This window comes from Peromyscus maniculatus, chromosome 6 (genome assembly GCF_049852395.1).
Source record: "Peromyscus maniculatus bairdii isolate BWxNUB_F1_BW_parent chromosome 6, HU_Pman_BW_mat_3.1, whole genome shotgun sequence".
NCBI lineage: Eukaryota > Metazoa > Chordata > Mammalia > Rodentia > Cricetidae > Peromyscus > Peromyscus maniculatus.
Genome location: NC_134857.1, coordinates 134,896,961 through 134,922,658, shown reverse-complemented (window position 1 = coordinate 134,922,658; position 25,698 = coordinate 134,896,961). Strand labels below are relative to the sequence as shown.

Here is a 25,698-nt window from a genome sequence, read left to right as displayed (position 1 = left end):
ATTCCATTGTAAAGAGTTTATAGATAGCTGCCCCAGCATGCAACCACCACAAAAAACTTCCCTGGCTCTCGCTCTTTCTTATCCCATATTCCTCCAGTATCAGGAATGGTGGAACATGCATTGAACCCCAGCTCTTCAGATGTTCAGGCAGGAGGATCAGGAGTTTATGTTCATCCTCATGTAAACAGCAAATCTGAGGTCATCCTGAGCTAAATAAGATCATATCTCTCCACCTCCAGACAAGAAATTTTAAATAATATATTCATCACCATTAACTTCTCCAGCTCCTAACTCTAGCTTCTGGGGTTTTATCATCTTACTGGTAGTAAATGACATGATCTCGGAGCCAGGAAGAGACTCAAATACTGAGCAGAGTTCTGAAAAATGGAAATATTCATTTAGAGGGAAAGAGAGACATGGATCCAACTTAGAGGAGGCAGAGGAAGAATAAAGCAAGAAGGAGCCTGTGTTATTCAGAGGACAGTCACACACTCCAGTCCTCAGCTCCCAGAGCCCTCAGCTTACATCCCTGTGACTAATACCTCTGCCCCAGGAACAGACTGCCTAGTGTCTGCAAAGAAATCCGCAGTACATCTTCCTGACAGCCACAGAGACAGTGAGTGGCTCAGTGAGTCTTTAAAACATAGATTTGTCCGTTCTTTTTGAATTTTCAAAGTGCCCTTGATGGAAAGCCTATGAGAATAAGCACATTTCTAACCTGTGTTCTTGTAGAAATGAAGCTTTAAGCTTCTCTCTGTTTGCTGAGCAGGGATAAAGGTACCAAGGGGAAGCATTCAGGTCAAATACTCCAATAGGCAAATGGTATTTCCTCCCAAATCCTAATCCCTGTTCTTAAAGAGCTGCATACAAATTCCCCTGAAACCAAAACATCTTAAAACCTTTACTGTGGAGCCTTCTGAGAGGTGAGAAGACACTCCTTGGAGGACGAGTTGTACTAGAGCAAGGCCTCTGCTGGCCAGTGATAGTGTGGCTGTGCCTGCATACTTAGAGTGACTTGCCCAAGTCCAAGGCCTGCTTCACTCAGCACAGGAAACTGAATTTGTTGATAAAGCCCGCTGCTTCCCAATTGCTTCTCTATGTATTGCCACATATTGCTTAATGCAGTATGATGCTATTATGGTGTGGTCACCCAGAGTCCCAGTGATGGGTTCTTTTTCTCTGCTAATTTAAAGAATATGCAGGCAGGAGAATTAGGGGCTCAACATTCACCCAGATTTTATTTACATCAAAAGCACACAAAGACAGAGAGAAGGAATCTGAACCAAGAATCTGAGTTTGTCTGGCAGAGACCAAACTTTCATATACTTAGGGGCTTCCTTTTTCCCTCAGAATTGACCAATTGGGGCTATGGAGAGTATCGAATAATCCAGACAGACAAGGAAAAGTTGCTTGGTTCCCACCAGAGTAGTCTGCCTCCTATGGGAGTTTGAACATTCCCCACCACAAACTTCCCTCTGGCAGAAGGGATAGCAGAAAGCTGGCCATCTTAATGAGAAAAGTACATTGATCTAACTAAAGCCTCATTCCCCATCAGTCTGCCTTCTGGGATCTGTCTGGCTCCTACTCTCTCGGGTACACTGACTCCAGGATTTTAAGGACCTTCAGCAGGAAATATGGTAGACATAATATCAATGGTATCTGCCATGCCACATTTACATAGTTTCCCTTCTCAAGACTGTTTTTCTCGTAGGTTGTCATTTCTTTCCTGTGACCTTGTTTACCCACACCCACCCCTCACTTTCCTGTTACTATTTGGGGCTGAATTTTAATATCACAGACAGTCATCTTTATGCCTGAGTACCAAGTAAGTACTCAAAAGGTCCTTGGCAACTTGCCAAGGAACTGTGTTGGATCTGGATTCTGAGCTATGGCTGAGAGGACTCTTGTGACAAGACAAAGGAGCTAGCTTTTGGGCATCTGTGTCTCTTCTTAGCATGGGGTGGAGGTCCTGTGGTCCATAAGGTTCAGGGAATAGCAGTGATCAGCTGAGCAGGGGGAAGGTCTGTTGCTTTGCTAGAGGCTTAGGGAGAAGATAAGTTTTCCTTTTCAGAACAAAAGATCATCTAAGAACCTCTAATATACCTCTTCTTCTGGCATCATTCAGTTTCTGTGATAAAACACTCTGATCAAAAGCAGCATAAGGGAAGAAAATGTTCATTTAGCTTTTATTTCCAGGCCACAGTCCATTGTAGAGGTAAGAAATTCAGGGCAGGAACCTGAAGGTAGATTAGGTTTGCTATTTAATGAAGCATTGCTTGTAACCAGAAGAGAGCTCATTCACAACCAAAGAAGCACAGCAGGAACTAACTATGGAGGGGGTTTGATAGATTCCTTGAGGCCATGCTTACTTTTTTTGTACACTCCAGACTACATGCCTAAGAAATTGTGTCTCCTACAGTGGGTTGGGCCCTTGTACAGCAATTACTAATCAAGACACTCTCCCTCAGTCAAGACCACTGACCAACTTGATCTGTAAATTCCCTCAAACGGGACTCCCTGTAGAGATGTGTCTAGGCCATGCCAAATTGTCAGTTAAGGCTATCTACGACAACTTCCAATTCTCGAATACATCTGTGGCATGTGTTACATGCTTGTCTAAGACACACTTCTGCTGCAGAGACCTTGACACAGTTTTCCTGCCCGTGTGTTGTCCTAGAACACCTGGGCTCTCAAATTTGGAGATGTGCTTCTCTAGGAAAGCTGATGTCTTAAATGTTTCTACAGCTAAGAGTTCAGAAAGGAAATGGGAAAATTGTGTTCTGGTCACAGTGAGAGAGCACATTTAGAAGTTTCTTTGATTATTTTGGAATAGTAACTTTCTTTTAGTAACCAGACTAGCTAAGCTTTTATTTTACATAAATGGATACCATTGATTATTAGCCATTTTCTTTATTCTTCAAAGTGACTCATGTACTTTGTGCAAAAAGATTCTTTCATTAGCTGCTAATGACTCCCAAATTTAGGTTTCCTAGACTCTTACCTGAAATCAGAAGTTTCTATTCATCCATGGTCACAATGCACTGAAGTATGCTGAATACCATGAAGAAGAAGCAGGCAAGGTGATGTCTTCTAACATCCCTCCTTCCATCCTTAATTTCAGATGGAAGTAAGAGAAACCTTGTGTGAGAAACTCTTAGCTGTCACTTGTGGAATTCCCTGACTGTTACTTCGGCATTCAAGAATGTCCCACTTTATAGCTTTGTTCCTAAAAATCCCCATAAGACTAATTTCTATTAAAATGACCAAAAAAAAAAAAAAAAAAAACCCTGCATTTGTTAAAAGATGGGAATAATCGTTTGCTGATTCTAGGGTACTTACTCGAAGACGTCTCTCAACAAGGTCACGTGTGGGTACTTAGATTACCTCAGTTAGCACATTCTCCCACTTGTATTCCATGTTCTGAGCAAATGTTGAGTGAAGAGGATGTACTTTTTCACATTGCCCTCAAAAAGCAGGTTGAAGCATGATACCGATCTCATAATCTATATCTTCAATCCCACTGGCATTGGGACAAATCCAGAGCCTTTGCGGTAAGCTTTCTAATATACTTCTACCTACGGACAGAAGTTTGTTTTAGGAGGAGCCAAGGCTCTGCGATCCTTTGCATTTATTCGAGTGTACTGTTTCCATGGTTTCCAAGAGCTGAGTGAAATTAGGCTTTTGGTGTTTAGAAGTTCATAATTCTGAGCCTTGGGAAAGCTACTTCTCTCTCAGTGATTGTGTTGGGACCTATGCATTGCCATCCCTGATCACCTGTGGGCTGCCACACTGTGAATAAGCTCTTCCTGCAAACCTGTGGGAAACAACAAAGTCAGTCTGCATAAAGCCAGACTAAGTCAGCTCTACCCTCACAACAACCAGACTGTGTCAGCTCTGCCCTCACAGAAACCAGACTAAGTCAGCTCTGCCCTCACAGAAACCAGACTAAGTCAGCTCTGCCCTCACAAAAACTAGACTAAGTCAGCTCTACTCTTACAAAAACCAGACTAAGTCAGCTCTACATTCACAGAAACCAGACTAAGTCAGCTCTACTCTTACAGAAACCAGACTAAGTCAGCTCTACTCTTACAAAAACCAGACTATGTCAGCTCTACCCTCACACAAAGTTGCAGAGTGATGGTCTGTGCAAGGGTAACATTCTATGTCCTTAAGGGACTAGTAGGGAAACCTAAGCTCTGGTTCTCTGGAGCTTGACAAGAACAGAGGACTCTGGTGAAATAAAATCGTAAGGGATTTCCGAGAACTTTACTTATCTTGTGAAAGAACAACAAAGAATTATTTGGACACAGTAAGAGTCCTGGAATATGGAGGCACACAGTAGAAATCCTGGGGTACTTTGTAGATACAGTAAGAGCCATTGGGTAGATAACGGTGAGATCCAAAGAACAAACAAGGAGGGATTCAAGAATGGGAACAAGGTCCCTGTTCGGTTCTGAAGCAGAACTCACGGTTTCTCACACAGTTGTGACCAGGTTCCTGTGAACAGCCTCCTGTGAACAGCCTGTATTAGTTACTTTTCTGTTGCTGTGATAAAACGTCATGAACAAGGCACGTGAAGGGAGACTGTATCTGGGCTTCTGGTTTTAAAGGGATAGTCCATAATGGTGCAGGAGGTGTGACAGCAGGCAGCTGGAGCCGGGAGCTGAGCGCTCACATCTTCAGCCACAAACGGGAAGCAGAAGGACTGAACTGGCAGGGAAGAGAGGTGTGGACTCTCAGAAATAGCCCTCCCACAGTGTACTTCCTCCAGCAGGGCCGTCCTCCCCATGACCTCTTCAGACGGCCATCGTCTGGGAAACAAGTGTTCAAATACATGATACTGCAGAGGATGCTGCTTATTCAACCACCACACAGCCCAAATCAAAGGAGCTCCCAATGGCTCAGTCACCTTACAGCATCTATGCATATCTGCCAGGGAAGTTCCCAATCTAAATGTGTTTCCATGTTTCAATAGAGATCAAACCCCGGACTTCTACCCTGAAGGGAATGGTTTGGATCATTAGTTATTGTCTAAATAGCTACAAGGCCTAAGGGATTAAAGAATAAAAGTGTGTGTGTGTGTGTGTGTGTGTGTGTCTGTGTGTCTGTGTGTCTGTGTGTGTCTGTGTCTGTATCTGTGTGTCTATGTGTGTGTTTGTGTCTATGTGTGTGTGTTTGTGTCTGTATATGTGTGTATGTGTTTGTGTGTGTGTGTGTCTGTGTCTGTATCTGTGTGTCTATGTGTGTGTGTTTGTGTCTATGTGTGTTTGTTTGTGTCTGTATATATGTGTGTATGTGTTTGTGTGTGTGTATGTGTTTGTGTGTGTGTGTGTCTGTGTCTGTATCTGTGTGTCTATGTGTGTATGTTTGTGTCTGTATATGTGTGTGTATGTGTTTGTGTGTGTGTATGTGTGTGTTTGTGTGTGTGTATGTGTGTGTTTGTGTGTGTGTATGTGTGTGTGTGTGTGAGTGCGCTGGTGTGACACAGAAACAGGGAGGCAGAGACGGGGACAAAGGGAATCAGAGCCACAAATTGGAGGCACAAAGAGATCAAAACGAACCCACAAAAGAACACACATGTAGCTGCCAAGAACTCATCTAGATGACTCCAAAGTAATTTTTAGAAAAGGCACGGTATTACAAAGTAAGTAGTTGTGAGTTCTTATTAAAGGCCGAGTCAGTGTGCTGCATCACACTGGAGCCCAGGAAGAGGTTCAGGATGTTTGGGTCCTGTCTGAGAATACATTCTGCTAGGCAGGACTGACGCTCAGTAGGGAACGCTGTAACTGACTGTGTTGAAGGTCATGGAGGTAGGACTCCCCAGTAAGAAGCCTGCACTTGGAGGACACCCAGCCATCTTCATGCACTGCAGGCGGGAGAGGTGTGGCAGGCAGGCAGGCTGGTGGCAGACCAGGATTCCTGGCTTAGTGTGTGAATGATGGCTTGTCAGGAAGATGTGTTTGTAAACTAATGACTTTCACAGTGTGATGAGATTGAAATGGAAGCCTAATTGCTTCCACTGACTTAACCCTTGGAATGCTTCCAGGCCTGCTGGTTGCCAGTTCTTTAATCATGAGTTAATCACCTTCAGGGATACCTCAGAAAGCTGGCCTGCACCATGTCTGGGAAGCTCTGCACTGTTATTAGGTTTACTCATCCAGGCAGTCATTTCTCCAAATAAGGACACTGAGAGGTTATCTCTGGTGCCCTTAAACCAGTGTTTGTTAGTAGCGACTGACACAGGCAATTACATGGCTTTGTAACTCAGAAAAAAAACCTAAATTAATATTTGTGCATTTTAATGACTTTTGTAAAAACGCTTAATGGTAGTGGAGTGAGAGTAGCACTCACCTCTCTCCTTCTAGGTCTAGCCATGAACTTCAGTCCAGATCTGGGAGGAAATCAGAATTGGGAAATGGCCTAATAATCAGGCCAGTCTGATTAATAGTGACAATTAGCATTGGGCTACAGCACATAACCAACTGATTATGAATCATTTGAGCACTTTAGATAAATTTTCAATACAGGCAATTATATTGAAAAGACTCCTGATCCTCACATAATGGCTTCATTAAATTAATTCAGTTCTGAGGTTGAAGAAAATTTTCCTTTATGGAAAAGAAACCAGTAAAATTTAGCTTCTATTCACTGTTAGCAAAGAGAAAACTCCTAAAAGATCTCTCTTCTCTCTTCTCTCTCTCTCTCTCTCTCTCTCTCTCTCTCTCTCTCTCTCTCTCTCTCTCCTCTCTCTTTCTACACACACACACACACACACACACACACACACACACACACACACACACACACACACACACACAACTGCAGATAGCTTACTCTTTTCTGAGACTATTTTCCTGGCTAGAAAGCTGTGAAGGTCAGAACATGGATTCTACTCTCTCGGCTTAGTTGGATGGAATAAATCTCGCCCTGGGTTATATTTTATATTCTGTAAAGTGTATGCCTTGTTGAGGTTAAAGAGCTTTGGGGAGTAATCTGTGAGGAACAGGCACTTCAAAGAGACGAATACTTGTGTTACGTAAACAGTTGACTCTTGGTGTGCCTCACCATTGAGAACAAAGCTGGTGCCAAGTCCAGACTCCGCAGCATCGGTGTAGCTGGGCGAACAAAGACTTTCAGGTGAGCTGAAACCATGCTTCTAGTCAAAAAAGCACCAGCTTTGCAAGATCAGACAGTGGGGATGGAGAGAGACTCTAGGGCTAAGAGGGGATGAAAATATCCCACAATAAAATTGGTTCTATTGTAAATGCTGCCCCACTTCCAAAGACACACATGAGGCTTTATCCTGGACAAAGTGCTTTTGTATTTAAGACTCATGAGTGGTCTACAGGGGTGGGGAGGGAGAAACCCCAGAATTCCCATCATTGTCTTGTATTTCTAGCTCCAAATGCTGCTGATGCATTGTCTTATATTTCTAGCTCCAAATGCTGCCAATAGCTTGCAGGCTCTGACACCATGTTAGACTATCTTCCCAGGCCTTTGTTTGTAGCCACTGTTTTTTGTCTATCTGCTCCTTATAGAGCCTTGACTTCGGCACAGCTCTGGGGAGGAGGAGAGCAGGTCTATGCCTACTGAGTTCTACTGGTACAAAGATACACTGGCTTGGTTCACATTGACTCTTCATCTCATTACTGAAATTGGGTATTTGTGGGTCTTCCTTGGGGTCTGGTTGACTTTGAAAACTGAATTTTAACTGCTAGTTCCACATCTTAGCAGCAGAGATGTGGGGCATCTGATTTGGTCCTCTGTATGTTTCTCACCTGCAGCAAAGATTCCTAATAGACTCCTCCAGTGTGACTATTGAGAACAATAGGTGCTTTCCCACGGGAGCTCTTTGCTAGTGAAAGGATCTCAGTGTCTGAACAACACACCCCAAGACTAAGTTCTCAGCACAGGAAGATTTATTCGCCCCAGAGGGACAAAGGGCAGGGAATAAGAAGCAAAGCATGAAATCGCAGACGAGAAAGAAGGGAGGGCAGGGCTATTTGCCCCAGAGGGACAAGGGCCTGCCTCTGGATAGAGAGGAGACAGACATGACCTTAGACAAATGGCGGTTTATAAAGAGAAAAGGGGAATCCTGTGTTAGGAAGAATTGGTCAATTTTGCTTGAGCATGTTAATTATGGTATCCAAAAAGGAGCTTTGATTGCTGGACTTCAATACTTTGGCAGCTGAACCTTCATGGTCAGCCTCAGGAGGAGGAAGTGGCCAAATAAGAGAATAGACCTTAGCAGCTAGCTTTAGGAATCTAATCTAACAGCTTAGAAAGGTAGAGGGAACTCGGGAGAAGTGTAAGGCAAAAACTGCTGGCACCGTGTTTGCCATCCTGCTAAATCCCTTCAGGTAGCACTTGCCCATCTCTCACTATATTTCCTTCCTCTCTGTTACTGCCTCTTATTCCTACAGTGTACAAACTACTAAAACCTTACAGTTTATTGCACCTTGCAGATAAAGTCAGCCTCTTACTGACAATGGTGGCAACTCTGGGGCCCTGGCTGGCTTCAGGTTTTAATGTACATTCTTCTCTAGGCATACTCAACCCTGGGGCTGCTGTTATTGGCCATTCAGAAATCCTCTCTGATCCTCACGATTCAATCCTATTTTATGCAAATATCCCATTTTTTTTCTAGTATGTGTTCTTTGGTTTAGTATGTCTACTTTTATAATTCCTCTCACACACACAACTCTTGCCTTTGCCAAGATCTTCCCAAGATTCAGTGTCCGCTCTTAGGCTCTTCCTGCCTTGTGTCCTCACTACAGTATGTACCCAGCCTCAGCCTGCCTGTGACAAAAATCTCACCACATATCTGTAGATGTAATAGCCGACTGCTCTTCAAAGCCTCCTTCAAAGCTAAACCTTTTCTTAACCCATACTGTTTTCTTTGAAAACATTCATCTTTGTTTTCACTAGCAGATTATAAATTCCATGGAGATGAAATCCATAACATGTACACTTTGCATCTTCTAGAGTGGCATGCTAACAGAAAGCAAGTAAATACCATGCTGTGGGGGAAAGCACATAGGCATGACTCATAAAATACGCACTCATTGACTTGACCACTTACTATTTTTCAGGGACTATTCTAACATCTGAAATGATAACCAAAAGAAAATGAAATCTAGGTTCACACTCTGCAGCTCTCCAGACTGAGTTGATACACTAAAATTCTGAGCTTTCCACCCTTTCTGTAAGAACTAAGCTAGAGGGCCAGGCGGTGGTGGTGCACGCCTTTAATCCCAGCACTCAGGAGGCAGAGGCAGGCAGATCTCTGTGAGTTCAAGGCCAGCCTGGGCTACCAAGTGAGTTCCAGGAAAGACGCAAAGCTACACAAGAGAAACCCTGTCTCGAAAAAATAAATAAATAAATAAATAACTAAGCTAGATCATCCCTACTCTCTATACACCTCAGCATTCTCTGGATCTTAAGTATTCATTTGCAGAGTAATAAGTGTTATCTAGCGAGTACTGAGTTATCCCAGGGTGTGACCTGTATGCTATCAAATTGTGGTGGTTATCCTCTGTAGTGGTAAAGTCTGTCTTCAGTGTCAGTGACTGTGCTTATTGCAGATTTTTCTCTTTCCCACCATACAGCTCCCAAATAATGACACAGAGACTTCTTATTAATTATGAAAGCTTGACCAATAGCTTAGGCTTGTTTCTAACTAGCTCTTATAACTGAAATTAACCCATTTCTATTTATCCTTTCATGTGGCTCATGGCTGTTACCTCTCCTCCTAAACATCTTACTTCCTCTATGTCTGGCTGGCAACCTCCTCCTCCTTCTGTCCCAAAAATCCTGCCTAGCTATTGACCATTCAGCTTTTTATTAAACCAATCCAAGTGACACATCTTCACAGTGTACAAAAAGATTATTCCACAACAGCTCATTCGTTCAATAAACATGTATTAGATATTTTTGATGTAAAACAGCATAGTGAAGATACTAGAAGGTCATCAGTGACCAAGACTTAATGATTGCTTTCAGACACCCCACCCCCCACCGCCCCACATACTAATCCACCAAGCAGACTAGAGGCACAACCCCGAGGCTGGTGTCATCAGTCAGGCATTATGCTTCTTTCATAGAGAAGGTTTTTAACCATTCCACCACAAGTCTAGCTAGCTGGTGTAATTATTCTTAGTAACATATATTTACATAACAATAAGTAGAGACAAATAAACTGTGAGGATCCAGTGCTCAAGAGTCTTGGTTTGGGTTCTGAAGCATTGTGCCAAGGCTTTTATTGGAGAGTCATACAAAGGTTCTATGGTCTTTGCATGCAGTTACCTAGAATAGCTCCATTTGTAAAACTTTCCAGGAAAGTTTGTGCTATTAAAGACAAGGCTTCAATTGTTCTTCTCGCTCACTAATTGGAATTAACAATAAAATAATTGGCAGGGGCTAACCATGATTTTACTGTGGCTGGTGCAACTCTGTTCAACATATATTTAAGTGTTCTAGGTGAAATTTAACACCCACACTCCCTTGACAGGCTGTGGGCTGTGCAGCTCTTGGAATGAGCCTGTATCTACATGGGATCTTCCTATTGGTCTGAGATTTCTTGGTTATAACAGCATTGTCCTCATTACACCTACCAATGTGTAATTTGGGGCTGAAAATAGCACCCCAGACTTGCCTGTTTTGACATGCTCAAATACTCCTATGCTCTGCCATCTCAGCTGAAGTCACTTTGAACACACATTACATTTTGGCATTTATAAAATGTATTATGTATTCTCCAAGTTCATTCACAATACGAAAGGCTTTCTAGAGTAATCTTGCAAAGCCAAGGGAGCCTCAGGAAGCATCCCGTAAATCAATGAGGATCATCCTGTTCTTACTGAGTACCGAACCCAAGATACCTACCTCCTGACTTGGAAATCCTCCTGCATGAGCCAAACACAGACTGAACATTCAGTTCCTACACCAAAATTGCAGTCCTTGTTGAGGTCTTGGTTAGGCAGCCATGTTGATGGGGCTTCACAAATGGAGCCTCTCTGGCATTTATTGGAGAAGCAGTTTTGGGGTCCTCTGTCTGCTCTTCTGCTATGACACCTGAGCCTTAGGTGTGGGGTGTGTGTTGTAGATGCATCAGTTGGATTGAGTACTACATGATCACTGATTAAAAGTTAAAAGGCAAGTATGGTCCTCAAGAACAGTGTGTATCACTATGCGCTTCTCCATAAGTTGTTCCACAAGGCAGATCTGTGTGTGGCAGGGATGACCCCCCTGGACTGCCCTGACTCTGATCTATCTCACAAAAGGGATACTTTTCTCAGTACTATGGAGACAAGATTGACAAAACCCCAGATGTACATATTTACAGAGTATCTTGTGATGCTGGTATCTATAGTTATTTACAGACATCTCATTTGCACACAGAATAGATGACAGCAGCCAAGCTGATTGATTGACATGTGCATTGTCCTCACATGGTTCCCTTTTATCTTACGCTAAGAACATTTCAAATATTCCCCGATGGTCTCCTGATCTTATGGAGTTCTGTAAGAGTGGTTTTAGTGCCTTGCTCACTTTTTAAACTGTAGTTTAGCTGACATCATTTAAAAGCCTTAGATGTACTCTGTTGTATTAAAATGGTATCTCAGGTCCAGGATATTTTCCATATCTTTCCTTCTTTTAAAAAAAAAAAACTATTTCAAATGTATTTAGTGAGGGGGCTGGGGGTGAGCACATACACAGGTCACAAAGCATATGTGAAGGTCAGAGGATAACGTGCAGTGTTTAATCATGTCCTTCCATCACGTGGATCCCAAGGTTCTAGCTCAGATGACTGCTCCTAAGAGCATATTAACTGCATGCCAGTCCCAAGTCTAGCACATTCCATGCCTTGTCTACCCAGGGCTGCATTTTCAGACAGGGCTTTGTGAGCTGAGGAACTGTATATCAACTAACAAGGCAAGCTGTTGTCAAGCTTAGAGGGTCCATGGGAGCAGGAATTCTTTGTTTGTTTTTTGTTTTTAGAGACAGGGCTTCTCTGTGTAGTTTTGGTGCCTGTCTTGGATCTTGTTCTGTAGATCAGGCTGGCCTCGAACTCACAGAGATCTGCCTGGCTCTGCCTCCCGAGTGTTGGGATTAAAGACATGTGCCACCACCACCCAGCTGGAAGCAGAAATTCTTCACACTGTCAGTAGGAACTAGAACATGACCACATTTTGCAAATCTCTTTTCTGAATCAACAACAACCAAGAGCATCAGAGTTAGTACATTTCATCTTTGTGGTCAGAAAGTGATGGCCTGAGAAATAAAGCTTGATGAAGCTTATGCAAAGTCTATTTCTTTCCCAGTCACAACATTCTTCTCTACGAGGACGGTCATGCTGTGGTGGCAGATTTTGGAGGTAAGACTCCCAGAAACACAGCCCCAAACACCATCCTTTCTTCATTCATACTGGTTGCAATAATCTGGAAACAGATTTCACACCTTTGGTATTTCTATTTAAATTTCAGTCTGACCTTGCACTTGGAATGCATGCCATTTGCACTTCTATTTTCTTCTTTGCTATCAAGACTGAAAACAGGGAAGTGAAAATTTGAATAAGACAAAGGCTTCCTAGGTCTTCAGTTTTTTGCTGTGATCTTGGACCAAGGACTTGGGACACTTCCTTTGACGTGGACTTGTTTTCTCTTCCCTTTAGAATCAAGATTTCTGCAGTCCCTGGATGAAGACAACATGACTAAACAGCCAGGGGTGTGTAGCTTTCTTGCTCCTTGTTAAACAGTTAAGATGTGTGAAGTCAGTGAGGGAGGAAGAAAGGCAGGAGTAGCCTTAGCCAGGAAGTGTTGTTATAGGTGACAGGATAAGTTTTAGGGTTTTATTTTCATAAAACTCCAAAATTACTATTTGAGGGGTTCCTTACTTACAAAATGTAGATAAACTCTCGGTGACCATGTTCCAAATGTAACCTGTAAGCACTGGCAGGCACTGGTCATTGACTGTCACGGGTAACGAACATGTGGAGCGGGAGAGCTAACAGGTGACCCACCGCTCAGCAGCATCCGCTCAGGATTCACGGGTCTCCCATCAGAGTTATCAGGTAACCAGTCCTGTAAGTGAGCATTAATGACTAAGTAAAACATAAATTATAATGTAAGACCATGATACTTGTTCCCAGATTGCCTGCAACTCACCCAATTCATCCCTGGCTCCCCCATCACCCCAACTTCACTCCCCTAAACAAGCGGCCTTGCTTCTCCCTGGACTCCTGAGGCGTCTGACCCCTCTTTGGGTCAGCCCGCCCTTACCTGGCCTGCCTCACTCATTACTCAACTACCTCTATCTGTGGCTTTGCTTCTTTTACAATTTTGCCTTTCACTTCTATCACCTCAGATCCGAATGCACCCTGAGGTGATGGTTCCTGTCTCCAGTCCTCTTCCGGCTTAGTCCTCATTCCTCATCGTCTCTGATAATGTTGCTGGGCAGAGAGTTTTACGATACACTCTCAGCAGTGCCCACAAAATGCAATTCAAATCTCCTTCCCTGGCAACTTTCTGCCTGACTCCTTTTCTGACCCCAGGGCTACTCTGTAGCTTTCTTTTTCCACCACAGGATGCTTCAAGCCTCCTGCATCAGCATAGGAGCCATCCATCCATTTCCCCTTCCTGGGCACCTGCACATCCCTGGGACATTCCGGGTATAGTGAGCCCTATCTGGGGCCCTCCCCACATGATGCTGGGATGAAAATGCCTCTCCTTGTGAGGCTCAGGGAGACTTGCCCCCATTGGGCACATTACCTCTTGTACCCCCTCGCCGCCCCCCTCCTTCCCTCCATGTTTTGTGTGCACTCTGATTCATTCAACAAGCATTTGCCTTGTGTCTGGAGTTGCTCAAGGGACAGAAATGCAAACGTGAATGAGTTTCTTTCTTGATTGCAAGGAGCCCATTTGCCAGTGTGGCCAGCACAGGGATGAACAAACAGATTTAAAAGTACCCTGGAAGTTTCACAGAGCATCAGGAGAGCTCAGCAGGGTGAACAGGCAATCATCAAGAGATGGAGGAACTGGAAGAGCATGGAGACAGGGGAAACAGCATAAACAAGGGCAAGGGATGAGTGAGAAACCAAGCTGTACTAGAAAACTTCAAATAGCTTGACATCATGGACATGTCTTACAGGGGAGAGGGGCCCAGAGGAAGAGATGGAGGGAGGGAGAAAGGAATCTCATCATGAACCTGTAAGGGTGCTGATGCCTTCAGTTCCACCCTGTAGTATGCAATTTTCCCATTGCTACATCAAAACACTCAAGTTTAGTCATATTATAAAGAAAAACTATCTGTCTCACAATTTGGGAGGCCCGAAGCCCAGAAAACATGCTGCCTTCCAGTGAGGACCATCACAATCTGCACCAAATCCTAAACATGTACAACAGTGTGAACAAGTGTGTGCTGAGCTCAAATGGCCAAATAGAAAGCCAGAAAAGGGGGAAGGTCTAGCCTTGCTCTCACAAGAACTAGTGGAAGGGGCACAGGAATGATCGATATCTTCTAATTAGTTGTCAGGACCGCAGGTGTCCTAATTATCTTGATCCAGCCCTGCTTCTTACAGCTTCTGCTACTCTCCAGCGTCAACATACCAACAAGTGAGTCCTTGGGCGCCGGACTCAATGCACATCTGAACATGCAGCCCCTTAGACTTCCCATATTTTCGCAACAAATGTGTGTGACATCTCAACCCACACAGTTGAACCACTGTGGATTTGCAATGATCCAAGTTGGGGGCTGCAGAGATGCCTCCACGTACCAAGCATGATGACCTATTTAGATCCACAGCACTCACATAGAAAGCCAGACCCCAGTACTGCAGAGTAGAGACAGGAAGGCCCCTGGGGCTCACTGGCTGGCCAGGCCAATTCAGCCAAAATGGTGAGCTCCAGATTCAGAGGGAGGCCACATCTCAGCAGGTAAGGTGCAGAGAGACTGAGGCAGATGTCTGTCATCAACCTCTGGTTCCACACACAGGTACTAAGTCAATTCTTGTTCATACCCAGCAGGCAGTGAACATATGAACAAGCAAAAGTGACAGTGAGTGTTAATAAGAAAAACCAAAGAAGTGAAAATATGCAGGGAGAGAGTTAGGTCCACAGTGGGTAGGAGTGAAATGCTACAGTGTCTTATAAGAGACTTAGTGGGAAGAACATCTTCACTGTTGGTGATCATTGAGGCAGAGATAATTATGGGTCCAGTGGCTCTGAAGTAACAGGGCTCTTGGAGTGTTCAAAGCTAGTGACTGGTGTGTATGAGGGAGGGTGGACGAGTGTGTCCACTGGGGGAGGGATATACAACTCTCATCCAAACTCTGAGGCTGAGAGGAAGCTTTATCAGCAGATCCTAGCCATGGATGCACTAATTGAAATCATCTTCGATTAAAAAATATTAATAAGCAGTGCCTGGATGTGGCCCCTAAAAGCTGTGACTCACGGATCTTAGGCACCTGCATCTCGTTGTTCTGACAGAGGAGTTCGACTGTAACCTGTTGATTCCTTCTAACTAAGTCGTTTCCAATGGATAGAATTAAACCAAATCTCACCCTCAGCAAGTGACATTGATTATTTTGCTTCGTAGCATAGCTTTTAAGTATAACACTTCCCTCAAATTATTCTGGTGTCATTTTATTTCTCACTAGTTATAAGGCTGTCTCTACTATAAGTTGCTTAATTATTTTGTGCTCTCCCTCCCCACTTTAAACACATACCATAAAAGTGCTCTCAGGCATGCACTGTTGTGGCACATGTCTAACTTGCTCTATGAGTTCAGGCTCTTCAGAATGCAGAAGCTCATGCAGAGGAACCATGTGTAATAATGCCAAGGATAAAGGTGTTCTCGGGGTTAATTCTGTGTGGTTTTATTCTGTATTCAACATAATGCAGAATAGTCAGAAGAATTATCCGAAGCAGCATCACACACAAGGCTTTCAGGGATAATAAAAGAATACCACTTCTCAACGTGCCGTAGGAAGGTGATTGGGAAAGTCCCCTGACAGGATGTAGACCTGGGAGACCTGGAGCTCTGAGATGGGAGAAACTGCCCAGTCAGTAATGCAACATTCACTTCATAAAGCAGAATCTGGTGCTCTGGGCTTTGCAATTCTGATCACTAATATAGAGTGTAGCTCACGCCACCACATAGATGAAGCTGGAGGTGTGCTTTTTAACATGTTTATTAGCTTGCTTTCTGGAATATTGCAGACACTGAATTCATGAAATTCACCCCAGGGCAAACACAAGAAATTCCAGAGCTTTGATTCTACCAGGGAGAAATCTCCATCACAGGCATGCTGGGTGACTTCCCCATGTCTCACTCTGTCTTCTGTCATGAGAACACAGTTAGGGGCCTCATTTAGTCACTCACTTAATTGGAACCTGGAGACTCAAACAAGGGAAGATGTTTCCCACAGTGTGATTGAAGCCAAGGGAACTACTGGGGATGACCCCTTGGTGGCCGATTCCGAAGCCGGTGGGGTGTCTAGGGCATGGTTGGGAGCAGGAAGAAGGAAGGAACGCACAGCTACCACTATGAGGCAGTTGTTTGTCATTAATGTTGGAGGTATCTTATAGAGTACAGATTTTAGGATCTTCCAATGATTTTGTGTTTTCTTGAGAAACTGACACACATGAGAAGATGCACCTCGTCCACCGCATTGGTGAAGAGCAGAGATGCAGTCACTTCCTGCCCATGCCATCTGAGAGCATTGGAGAACCTTCTCCAGTGCAGGCTCAGAAGTTGGCTCTGGTCACCTTTGGTCTGTGCAGAACCTACGCTGGATGGCCCCCGAGGTATTCACCCAGTGCACGCGCTACACCATCAAGGCAGATGTCTTCAGCTATGCCCTGTGTCTGTGGGAGCTCCTCACTGGAGAAATTCCCTTCGCGCATCTCAAGCCAGGTAGGACCTGCTGCACCAGAGCAGCTCTCTTTCCCAGTGCAATTCACAGAAAGTTTGGACAGCATCCCTCCCTACAGAGATAATTATTTCTAGTGGGTGGCAAGAGATCTTGCTTTGTTTGAAAGTGAGCATCCCATTCAGAAAACGTTACGGCCTCACTCTGGATCTAGATGTACAGAGTGCTTTATTCAAGTTTAGAACTTTGATTTATCTATTTCTAATAAAATAAGCAAATTGCCCTGAGTATAAACTGACAGGCAAAGTGACCAATGTGTTCACTCTTTGAGTTTAGATTTTAAAGGTGTCTTTCAAATCTGTATCTTGAGATGAGGAAGTGTCAGTGCCGAAATAATCTGTCAAGGCTGAAAACACATCTCCTAATAATTTTGTATTAGGTGTGGCTATGTTCTAAAAAGTCAAGATTTTTGAGTGAGTCCAATTATCACTGATGGTATAAATTACACTCAATTTACATGTAGAATGTGGAGAAACGGCATCTAATCAGAGGCAAAGTGTGCACAAAAGTGACTCAAGGCCAACTGCACGAGCATGTGTGTGCAAGCACACACTCATAGGTTAGAAGAGGGCATTGTGTGCCCCCATCTCTCGTCATCTGGCTGTTCCCCGAGGCAGGGTCTTTCCCTGAACCTGGGGCTTTTATCTCCACCAACCCTCCTCTTTCTGCCCCTCAGGGAGTTACGATTACGGGCATGCACAGGAATGCTGGACTTGTTACAGGGCTGCTGGAATCGATCATCCACAGCAGAACCCCAGGCCTCGGGGATGCAGAACAAGGGCTCTTAACAGCTGAGCCGTTTCTCCTGTCCCAGCATCCACTTCATTTGCTTAGCTCATTGTTTACAATGTTCTTCTTTCTTCTCACACTGGTCCTGAAGCCATTTAGAGACCCTATCTTCCCAGAACTAAACCTGTTTCAGGTACAGCTGTGGAGTAAAATTTGACATGAATCTTGAGTGAATCACATTGCCAGTTGCTGTGGTGGTCACCCTGTAACATTATAACACAGAGAAAATCAAAATGTATGAAAAAGCTGAGCCAAGATCACCATTTATCAGAGGGAGTGCCCAGGTCTTGTACTCTTCTCACAGTGTTTATTGCTCAGAAGGTTCCAGTGTTTTCCATGAATTCTGGTATCTGTTCGTGTTTTATGACTCAACTGATGATGTGACCACCCCTTGCTATGCTAAGGAAGCAAGCTTTCTTGTGAACTGGACCAACAATGCCCTTTGGAGGATGTTGTAATGATTTGTGGCTGTCTTGTTACCTGAGGGTGCATACTGTAAAGTCATTTGGGTATTTGACAATTCAATTCTAATTTCGGGTGCCTTTATGTGCTCTTTTATAGAAAGACACAGCTGCCTTTTCCTAATTCCATGTGTCAGTTCATTCACCTAGTACTGTTAATTTCTATCTTGGAATTATCTACCATTTACCATCCTCCATCTCCTGCCTGGCTCAAGCTGTAGATCTCATTTAAATTGTTGCTATAGTACCCTCCGAGTCAAATTTATTGAGACCTAACAGAAAATTGTCTTTTAGGATAACAGTCAGTGAATTTTAGGGAACATGTATAGCTGTAGAACCACTCCAGAATGTTCTCTGCACTTCCGTGAAGCAATGCCCCTTCCCCGGCTCCAGCACCGGCTGCTGCTGGACTGGCTTCTGTGTCTGGAGGTGGACTTCTCCCAGAACATCCCAGGAAGGGAATCGCGTTGCCCTGCTTATCCGTACCCATCCTTTCTCACTTCTCTGTGATAAATTTGACTGTGCAGAGGCCAGCTGGTGACTTTTTGAGCTACTCTAGTTTAGAGCTGTTGTGATGAGAATTACCAAAACTGTTTCGGAGCCTGTGTACTTGTTTTTCTTTTTCTTACACATTTGTTCAAGTATAAGAGACTGACTCCTGGATGTAACGATAAACTTTTCCATGTTCTGGATATCATCATGGAGTCCCCCGGCAGTTGCTGACCACATATGCTGAAACACAAAGCTTATTGACCGTTAAAGTTTGGGTATGCTTGGAGCTTTTGGGCATGATTAACACTACTCTGTGGTGACTGGCTTTGGTAACCTACTGATGTGCACATTTGGCATCCATTGCTCTTTCTTTTCTGAAGTGTTTTCATATGGTCTTAGTGTTTAGCTGTAAGAGTGGTTTGACTCTAGATGAATCTAATGTGAGGTTGCAGTGACATTCATCTGTGATCTGCTCAGCAACGCCTTTAAAGAAGACCAAAGATTTTTCACTTATAAAATCCCTCTTATCAGACTTCTGTATCATTTTAATATCTGGTCTTAAAATATTCAGAGATATCTCCTCTTCCTATGACATGCTACATGAAGGTCTGACAGGCTCAGGTTTCACAGCTGTGATATCTGCTTTGTAGTTTCTGTGGTCTACAGTGTGGGATGAATTTGCTATTTTTTGTTTAGTTGTTTTTTTAGTATCAGCATTCAATTTTTTCAGTATGATTTGTTAAAGTAAACTACAATTTTCCAGTAACTGGTTTTAGTGCTTTGTCAAGAATCAGCCAAAAATATTCATATGTACTTCTGACACTTTTTTATCCACATGGACAGACCTTCTTCCATCGTGCATCACCCCCACTCTCTCAATAGTTACCACCCAGTCAACGTTGGTGTTCCAACTGCGTTCTTTGTAAAAGTTGCTTTAATTATGAGGGCTATTTTTATTTTCAGTATAAATTTTAGAAGTGGCTTGTCCACTCAGTAAAGGGAAGCTTGGAAAATGAGGTACCATGCATTTGGTCCTTAGACTTAATGCACTCTAGTTGAGGCTGAATTCATGTTTCAATCATACTGTTCTCAGAAAACAGTCTGTCTCTCCCCGTGCTTAGATCTACTTTAATTTCTTTCAATGAACTTACAATGTTATATAAATCCTACATAATTTTTAGATTTAACTATGAATTTTTTATTTTTGCAAGCCATTTTATTACTTTTTAGTTTAATTTTTAAATACTTCATACATGAGTATGGTATCACCTGATTCTGCCCCTCATTCCCCCTTCAGTGTCTTTTTTGTCCCCATTCCATCTTAAATACATGACTCCTTCTTTAATTATTATTTCATATACAAAATGAACATGTACTCATATAAGTGTATGTATCCCTTTTTGTAATTACTTTGTTTTTTCAATAAAATTTTCCAAATCTCTGAAATGCAGTCACCTCCATCTCCTCTACATAGTGTATTCCTCCTTTTCACATGCAGAATACTACACAGTATTGATTGGTTGGTTGATGTTTGTTTTGTTGTTGTTGTTGTTGTTGTTTGGTTGGCTATTGATTAGTTGGTTGCTGTTCGGTTGTTTGTTGTTTGTTGTTTGGTTGGTTGTGGTTTTCTAGTTGGTGGTTGTTTTCTGGTTGTTTGTTGGTTGGTTGGTTGTTGGCTGGTTGGTAAGTTGGTTGATTGGTTGTTGATTGGTTGGCTGGTTAGTTAATTGGTTGTCAATTGGTTAGTTGTTGGTTTGTTGGTTGTTTTGCATTACTGGGACTAATCACAGGTCCTCAACATGCTTGGCAAGTGGACTGCCACTGAACTACCCACCTAGGACAGATTATTGCTATCCTTGTCACCAGTTTTGATTGTCATCTTTTCTTTACCAATTGTTAGTTTCAGCATTCTAAATGTTCTTGTTTAATTGAATAGTGTCCCTCACTTGAAATCCCTGATGTCTATCCTGTGTTCCCAAAATAACAAAATTCATAAAATCATCTCCACAAATGTCCAACAACTACATGACAACAAAATTCCCAACACCCTTAGCCATCAAAAAAAAAAAAATACTACAAAGAGGATAACCCAATTGTGGTTAGAATGGCTTTACCAAAAACTCAAAAAGTAACAAATGTTGTTGGGGTTCTAGAGGAAAGGCAGCTTAGACACCTTTTCAGTAGGAATATAAATTATTACAGTCATTGTGGAAATGCCTTGATAAACTAAAAATAGAGCCACCATATTATTCTGTCTTTCCTGCACGGGGCATATATCTGGGAGGAAGTGAAATTAGCATGCTAAAGAGACACTGGCATTCCTGTGTTATGGCAGCAACATTCAAAATGCTGAGATATAGAGCTAGCACCAGTGTGCAGATAAATGGATAAAGGGAATGTGATTACCCCACAGACAGAGTGAAATATCACTCAGCGGTAAAGAAGAATGAGATTCTGTCATTCCAACAAAATGGATGGAACTGGAGGGCATCATGTCCTGTGAAATAAGACAGATTTAGAAAGGCAGAAAAGGAGAGGAGCAAAGAAAATTAGGTAATGAGTACAGAAAGAGAAAGAATAAGTTGTGGTTTTCCAAAGCACACCAAGTAATGATAATTCACAATAAACTATTATATATTTTATGAAGACATAAAAGATCCTTGAAACTTCTAAAAATGAAGAAAAGTAAGGAGAGGGCAGTGCTAGCCACCCTCGTTCAGTTGGTGCATGGTCCGACATGTGCATGTGTCACACTTCATTAACGTGCACACTTAATACACGCTGGTCAGGAATGAAATTCACACAGTAAACCATCCAGAACCCTCGTGCGACTGTCTCCCTGCTTTCCCCACCAGATCCTCCCACAACCCTGCCATCACTGCTCATCACTCTGCCTTTGCTTCCCCTTTCCCGTGTGCCCTGCATGTGTCCGTTCCTTTTGATGAATTCTCCCCCACTTTGTTTATACTGACTTTGTGTGTTGTTAGATCTCTCCAGCATAACAAAAGGTTCTTCCACACAGGGATCTGTAATTCTCTAGTACCGAGTTACTTTGCTGCACCCCATGTCACCACTATTGCTGTATTTATTGTTTGATGCTCCTTAGTCTTGTCATTTTCTCTCTTGCATAAACCTTGTGAATCCTGAAATGATCAACTGAAGAAGCTGAAGACCCTGCCTCCAGAAATAATTACTCTTTTTAGGGGAAAAACACTATTTAATGTAAAAGAAGTCTTACTTAAGACCAATCTGATTCTAGTGTTTCAGATATTAAAACTTATAGTACTTTATTGGAAAGAGAATTCATTTATGATGGATGCTGAATTTTTAAGAGTTGGACAGTGACCGTGCATGAAGAAACAGGACTCTAATATCATCACGGTGGTTAGGCAATCTAGCATATGCTCAGCAATGAATTGTATGCAGCACCTGACTCAATGTGACCATACCCCAGCACTTATGAGAAGCAACAATCTGACACAGCTGGAGACAGCCTTGTCAGTTATGCGTGGGGCTCATCCTTCTGTACTCTGCAGCATGCTAAACCCCCGGAAATCTAAAAGTAGAACTCCATTGTTAGCATTGACTCTATCGCTGTGATAGATACACACGCCCAGGAACTCAAAACTAGGGAGGGTCTCTTTCAGTAGCACATGTTCAAATTAAGCTTTTAATCCAAGTTTTAATAAGAATTGAAAACCCATCACTTCCAACACATGGAGAGTCAAAACAACCAATGCCTTCAGGGCCAGGGGACATATACACAAGCTCAGTCCCAGGGTGTGATGTCCATGGGACTACATGCTCGGGCCCCACGGGCAGCCACCTCACAGATGCTGTCTGACTTGCTGAGTGTCAGGCACCACAGGTGTGCTTGCTCGCTCTTACTAGATGAACTGACTTCAGCTCATTTGTTTCTTTAGCTATCAAAGGGTTTTTAAATGCTAGTACCAACTTAGTTTTCTAAAAGAAAACATTTCTCAACTGATGCTGCAGAAGTGTGAAGGAATCCACGTGGGCACATGTCTTATAACCTTCGACAAGTTGAGGGCTGGAGCAGTGGCTGGCAACAGTCAGTACTCACTGGACAGGCTGACAGTAGTCGGCACTCACTGAACATTTCCTAAAGAGGAACCAAGTGTTTCTCTTGCCTTCACACTACCCATAGTGAGGAGGGAGGCTCTGAAAGGTACCCTGTAGAGTAAGCCCACTGAGAGAGCAGCAAATGATATCAGTAATTTTCTGTACCATAAAAAAAAAAAAAAAAAAAAAAAAAGCCGGACCAAAACATGTTAGAAAGAAAGATTTATTTTAGCTCACAGTTTTGGAGTATTCTAGGCTGTCATGAGGAAGACATGGACAGTGGCTCTGTGCATGTATACTGGAAACAGCATGGACAGTGGCTCTGTGCTGGGCAGCAAGAATATGGGTCAGAGCTAGTTTGCTTGGTTGAAAACCAAAAGCAGAGAGCAAGGCCAGAACCAGGGGCCAGGCTATAACATGGAAAGGTACTCCTGACGAGTCCTTCCAGTTCCCCAGCTACACTCCATATCCTAAAGTTTTCAGGTCCTCCCTAATTGCACTACCAACTGCAGAACTTTAAAACATGAGTTGGTGAAGGACGCTTCACATTCAAATAACAACTCCTGAAGAACTAAAGATATTCCCGGAGGGGTTTCCTGGCCAGACTGATAGTAGGAAAGAGCAGAAAAGATTGTTAGACCATATCCCACCTGAATTTTATCTTTCAAAATTACTTCTCATCAAATAAATAAATAATAGAATGGTAAGAGGCAGGTATTCCAACAGAAAGCAGAGTTAACAAGCTTCAGACATGTGACGAAGCCATCTAACTAGGGAGGAAGCAGGGTTATGCAAAGCAGTGGTTACAAAGCTCATGCTGTCCAAGTAAAACTGGAGACAGAGGTGAAGCCTCCTGTGTAAGTCAGGGCTCTATAGACACAGAATCAGTAGGAGGTATCCACAAGCAGAAAGAAAGAAAAGTAGATAGATAATGACAGGTAGATATATAGATGATAAATAGATGATAGATGATTGTAGACAAATTTCCTATTAAATAAAAAACACGGAGCCAAATATAGAAGTGAAAGCCTTAGAGATCAGGGAAATAGGAATAGCTACCAACTAACCTTACCTCACCATGCTGCAGCTTCCAAAGAGAGCTACTTCCCGTCTACCCGTGCCTTTATTGCCTTTGCTGTTCTGCCCTCTCATTGGCTCTTAGCCCAGCTAGCTCACTACCTTGTCACTGCCTCTCTGTACAGACCTCCAGCTCTCTAAGATTGGTACTGGGATTAAAGGCATGTTCCCTACTATGGCCTTGAACACACAGAGACCCTGTCTGTCAAGTGGTTGGATTAAGGGTATGTGCTACCACTGCCTGACTTTTGTGTTTAATTAAAACAGCTTGCTATTTCCTCTGATTCTCCAGGTAAACTTTATTAAAGCACAAATAAAATATTACCATATTTCAGCACAAATAAAATATCACCACAGATAATTGATATAGACAAATAGATGATAGATTATTGTTTGATTGAAAGTGATAATATATATGATTGATTGGTGATACATTCATAGTATAGATAATAAATAGATATGAGAAAAGTTATGATGGAAGCTTGGTCACATGATTTTGAATTCTGCAAAGTCCTGTAGTCTGCCATTTGCTATCTGTGAAGCAAGTATGTACTTCAATCTAAGTCCAAACCACTGAGAAGCACAGGGAAAACTATATCTACTGGGGTATGTGTGTCCAGGAACCCGAGTCCTGATGTCCAGGGACAGGACAGCACTGATGTCCCCATTTCAGGGGGGAAAGCTAACTTGCCTGTCCTCTTCGGCCTTTCACTCTCTTGGGCCCTGAGCAGAACAGATGTTACCTGCCTAAACTAAGAGCAGATTGCCTTTGCTGCATCTGTTTGTCACAATGCTAGCCTTATCTGGAAACAACATGACATGACCAGATACAGCATTTTATGATCTATCTGTCATCCCTTGAGCAAGTCAATAGTGCCATAAGTCTTATGCATATCAACACTGGAAGCCACCGTATAATTTTAAGAGAATTTAGAATGTTCTTTATTCTTACTTGGCAAAGGCTGGATCAGAGTTCAGGTCAGGAGACCAGCTTTTCTTTAGAAATCTGGACCACTCTAACTGGAGTGGTAGCTTGGATGGAAATGGGAAGGTTGGTTAGAAGACTGGAAGATGTGAACAAAAACTTTCCAATGCGTTGAAGTAGAAATACAGTGGGGAGTGAAACATCAAAGATGCCTGATGGATATAGGAAAAGAACAGATCCATGAGAGAGATACCACTGGAAAAAGAAAGAGCTGAGATGTGGAGACAAGCAGAGAGTGAGCTGAGCATGATGAAGGAGCTTGTTCACCTGGCAAATAAGAGCTACCCTGGATGCGATTTGGAGAAAGAAATCAACACCTGCTTCCCAGATTTGATTTCTCTTCTGGTCTTGTCTTCTCTAACACATCACAGGCAACAAAAGAAGATGCCAGGTGAGTTAACCCAACAACACACACTTTACCTAATCCTGTGTTGTCCCCAGCTACCCATTCATGCAGATCACCCTGAAATCTCAGCTTGAGTCCAAAGAACAGCCTCTTTTGCTTTGCTTTCTCCAGAATGGTGCCAGCTGGTTCACAAGGAAATGTGACTCTGCCCTGGATTCCTTGATGCTGAGCTCTTGCTAAGTCTGGGAGGCATCAGCGAACGAAGAACATCTGACAATTCACTGTAGCCAAGTTTAGGGAGAGACGGAGAGACTTGATAGTGAAAGTTTAGTTCAGAGCCATGATCTGGAAATCCCAGAACCAAACACAGCCTGTGGCCCTGGGAGGGGAGGGGGCAGTTTCACACACAGCCTTTAATGAATGACAGCGTACTTTACTTAGAGACATGCTTATGCCACAGGCTGCATACGGGTAGGCACTGAGTTCCCCGCTCCTCTTTAAATAGTGGTTCTACTATTATAGTAGAGAGTTGCTA

General features: G+C 43.1%; 1 protein-coding gene across 10 annotated transcripts in view; it reads left to right on the top strand.

The window, feature by feature from the left end:
• Positions 1–25,698, top strand: part of Tnni3k (TNNI3 interacting kinase) — a 263,899-nt gene that overhangs the window by 157,424 nt on the left and 80,777 nt on the right. For 8 of the 10 annotated variants that reach the window (XR_013052441.1, XM_042280190.2, XM_006974909.3 and 5 more), the window contains 3 exons: positions 12,324–12,376; positions 12,674–12,726; positions 16,782–16,914. Coding sequence is in view for 9 of the 10 variants with exons in the window: in XM_042280190.2 (XP_042136124.1) it covers positions 12,324–12,376; positions 12,674–12,726; positions 16,782–16,914 (239 nt within the window). In the remaining variant the exon portion in view is untranslated. Of the gene's footprint in view, positions 1–12,323; positions 12,377–12,673; positions 12,727–16,781; positions 16,915–17,606; positions 20,033–25,698 lie in introns of those variants that run through there. The other 2 variants (XM_076575283.1, XM_076575282.1) reach the window with 2 other exon arrangements.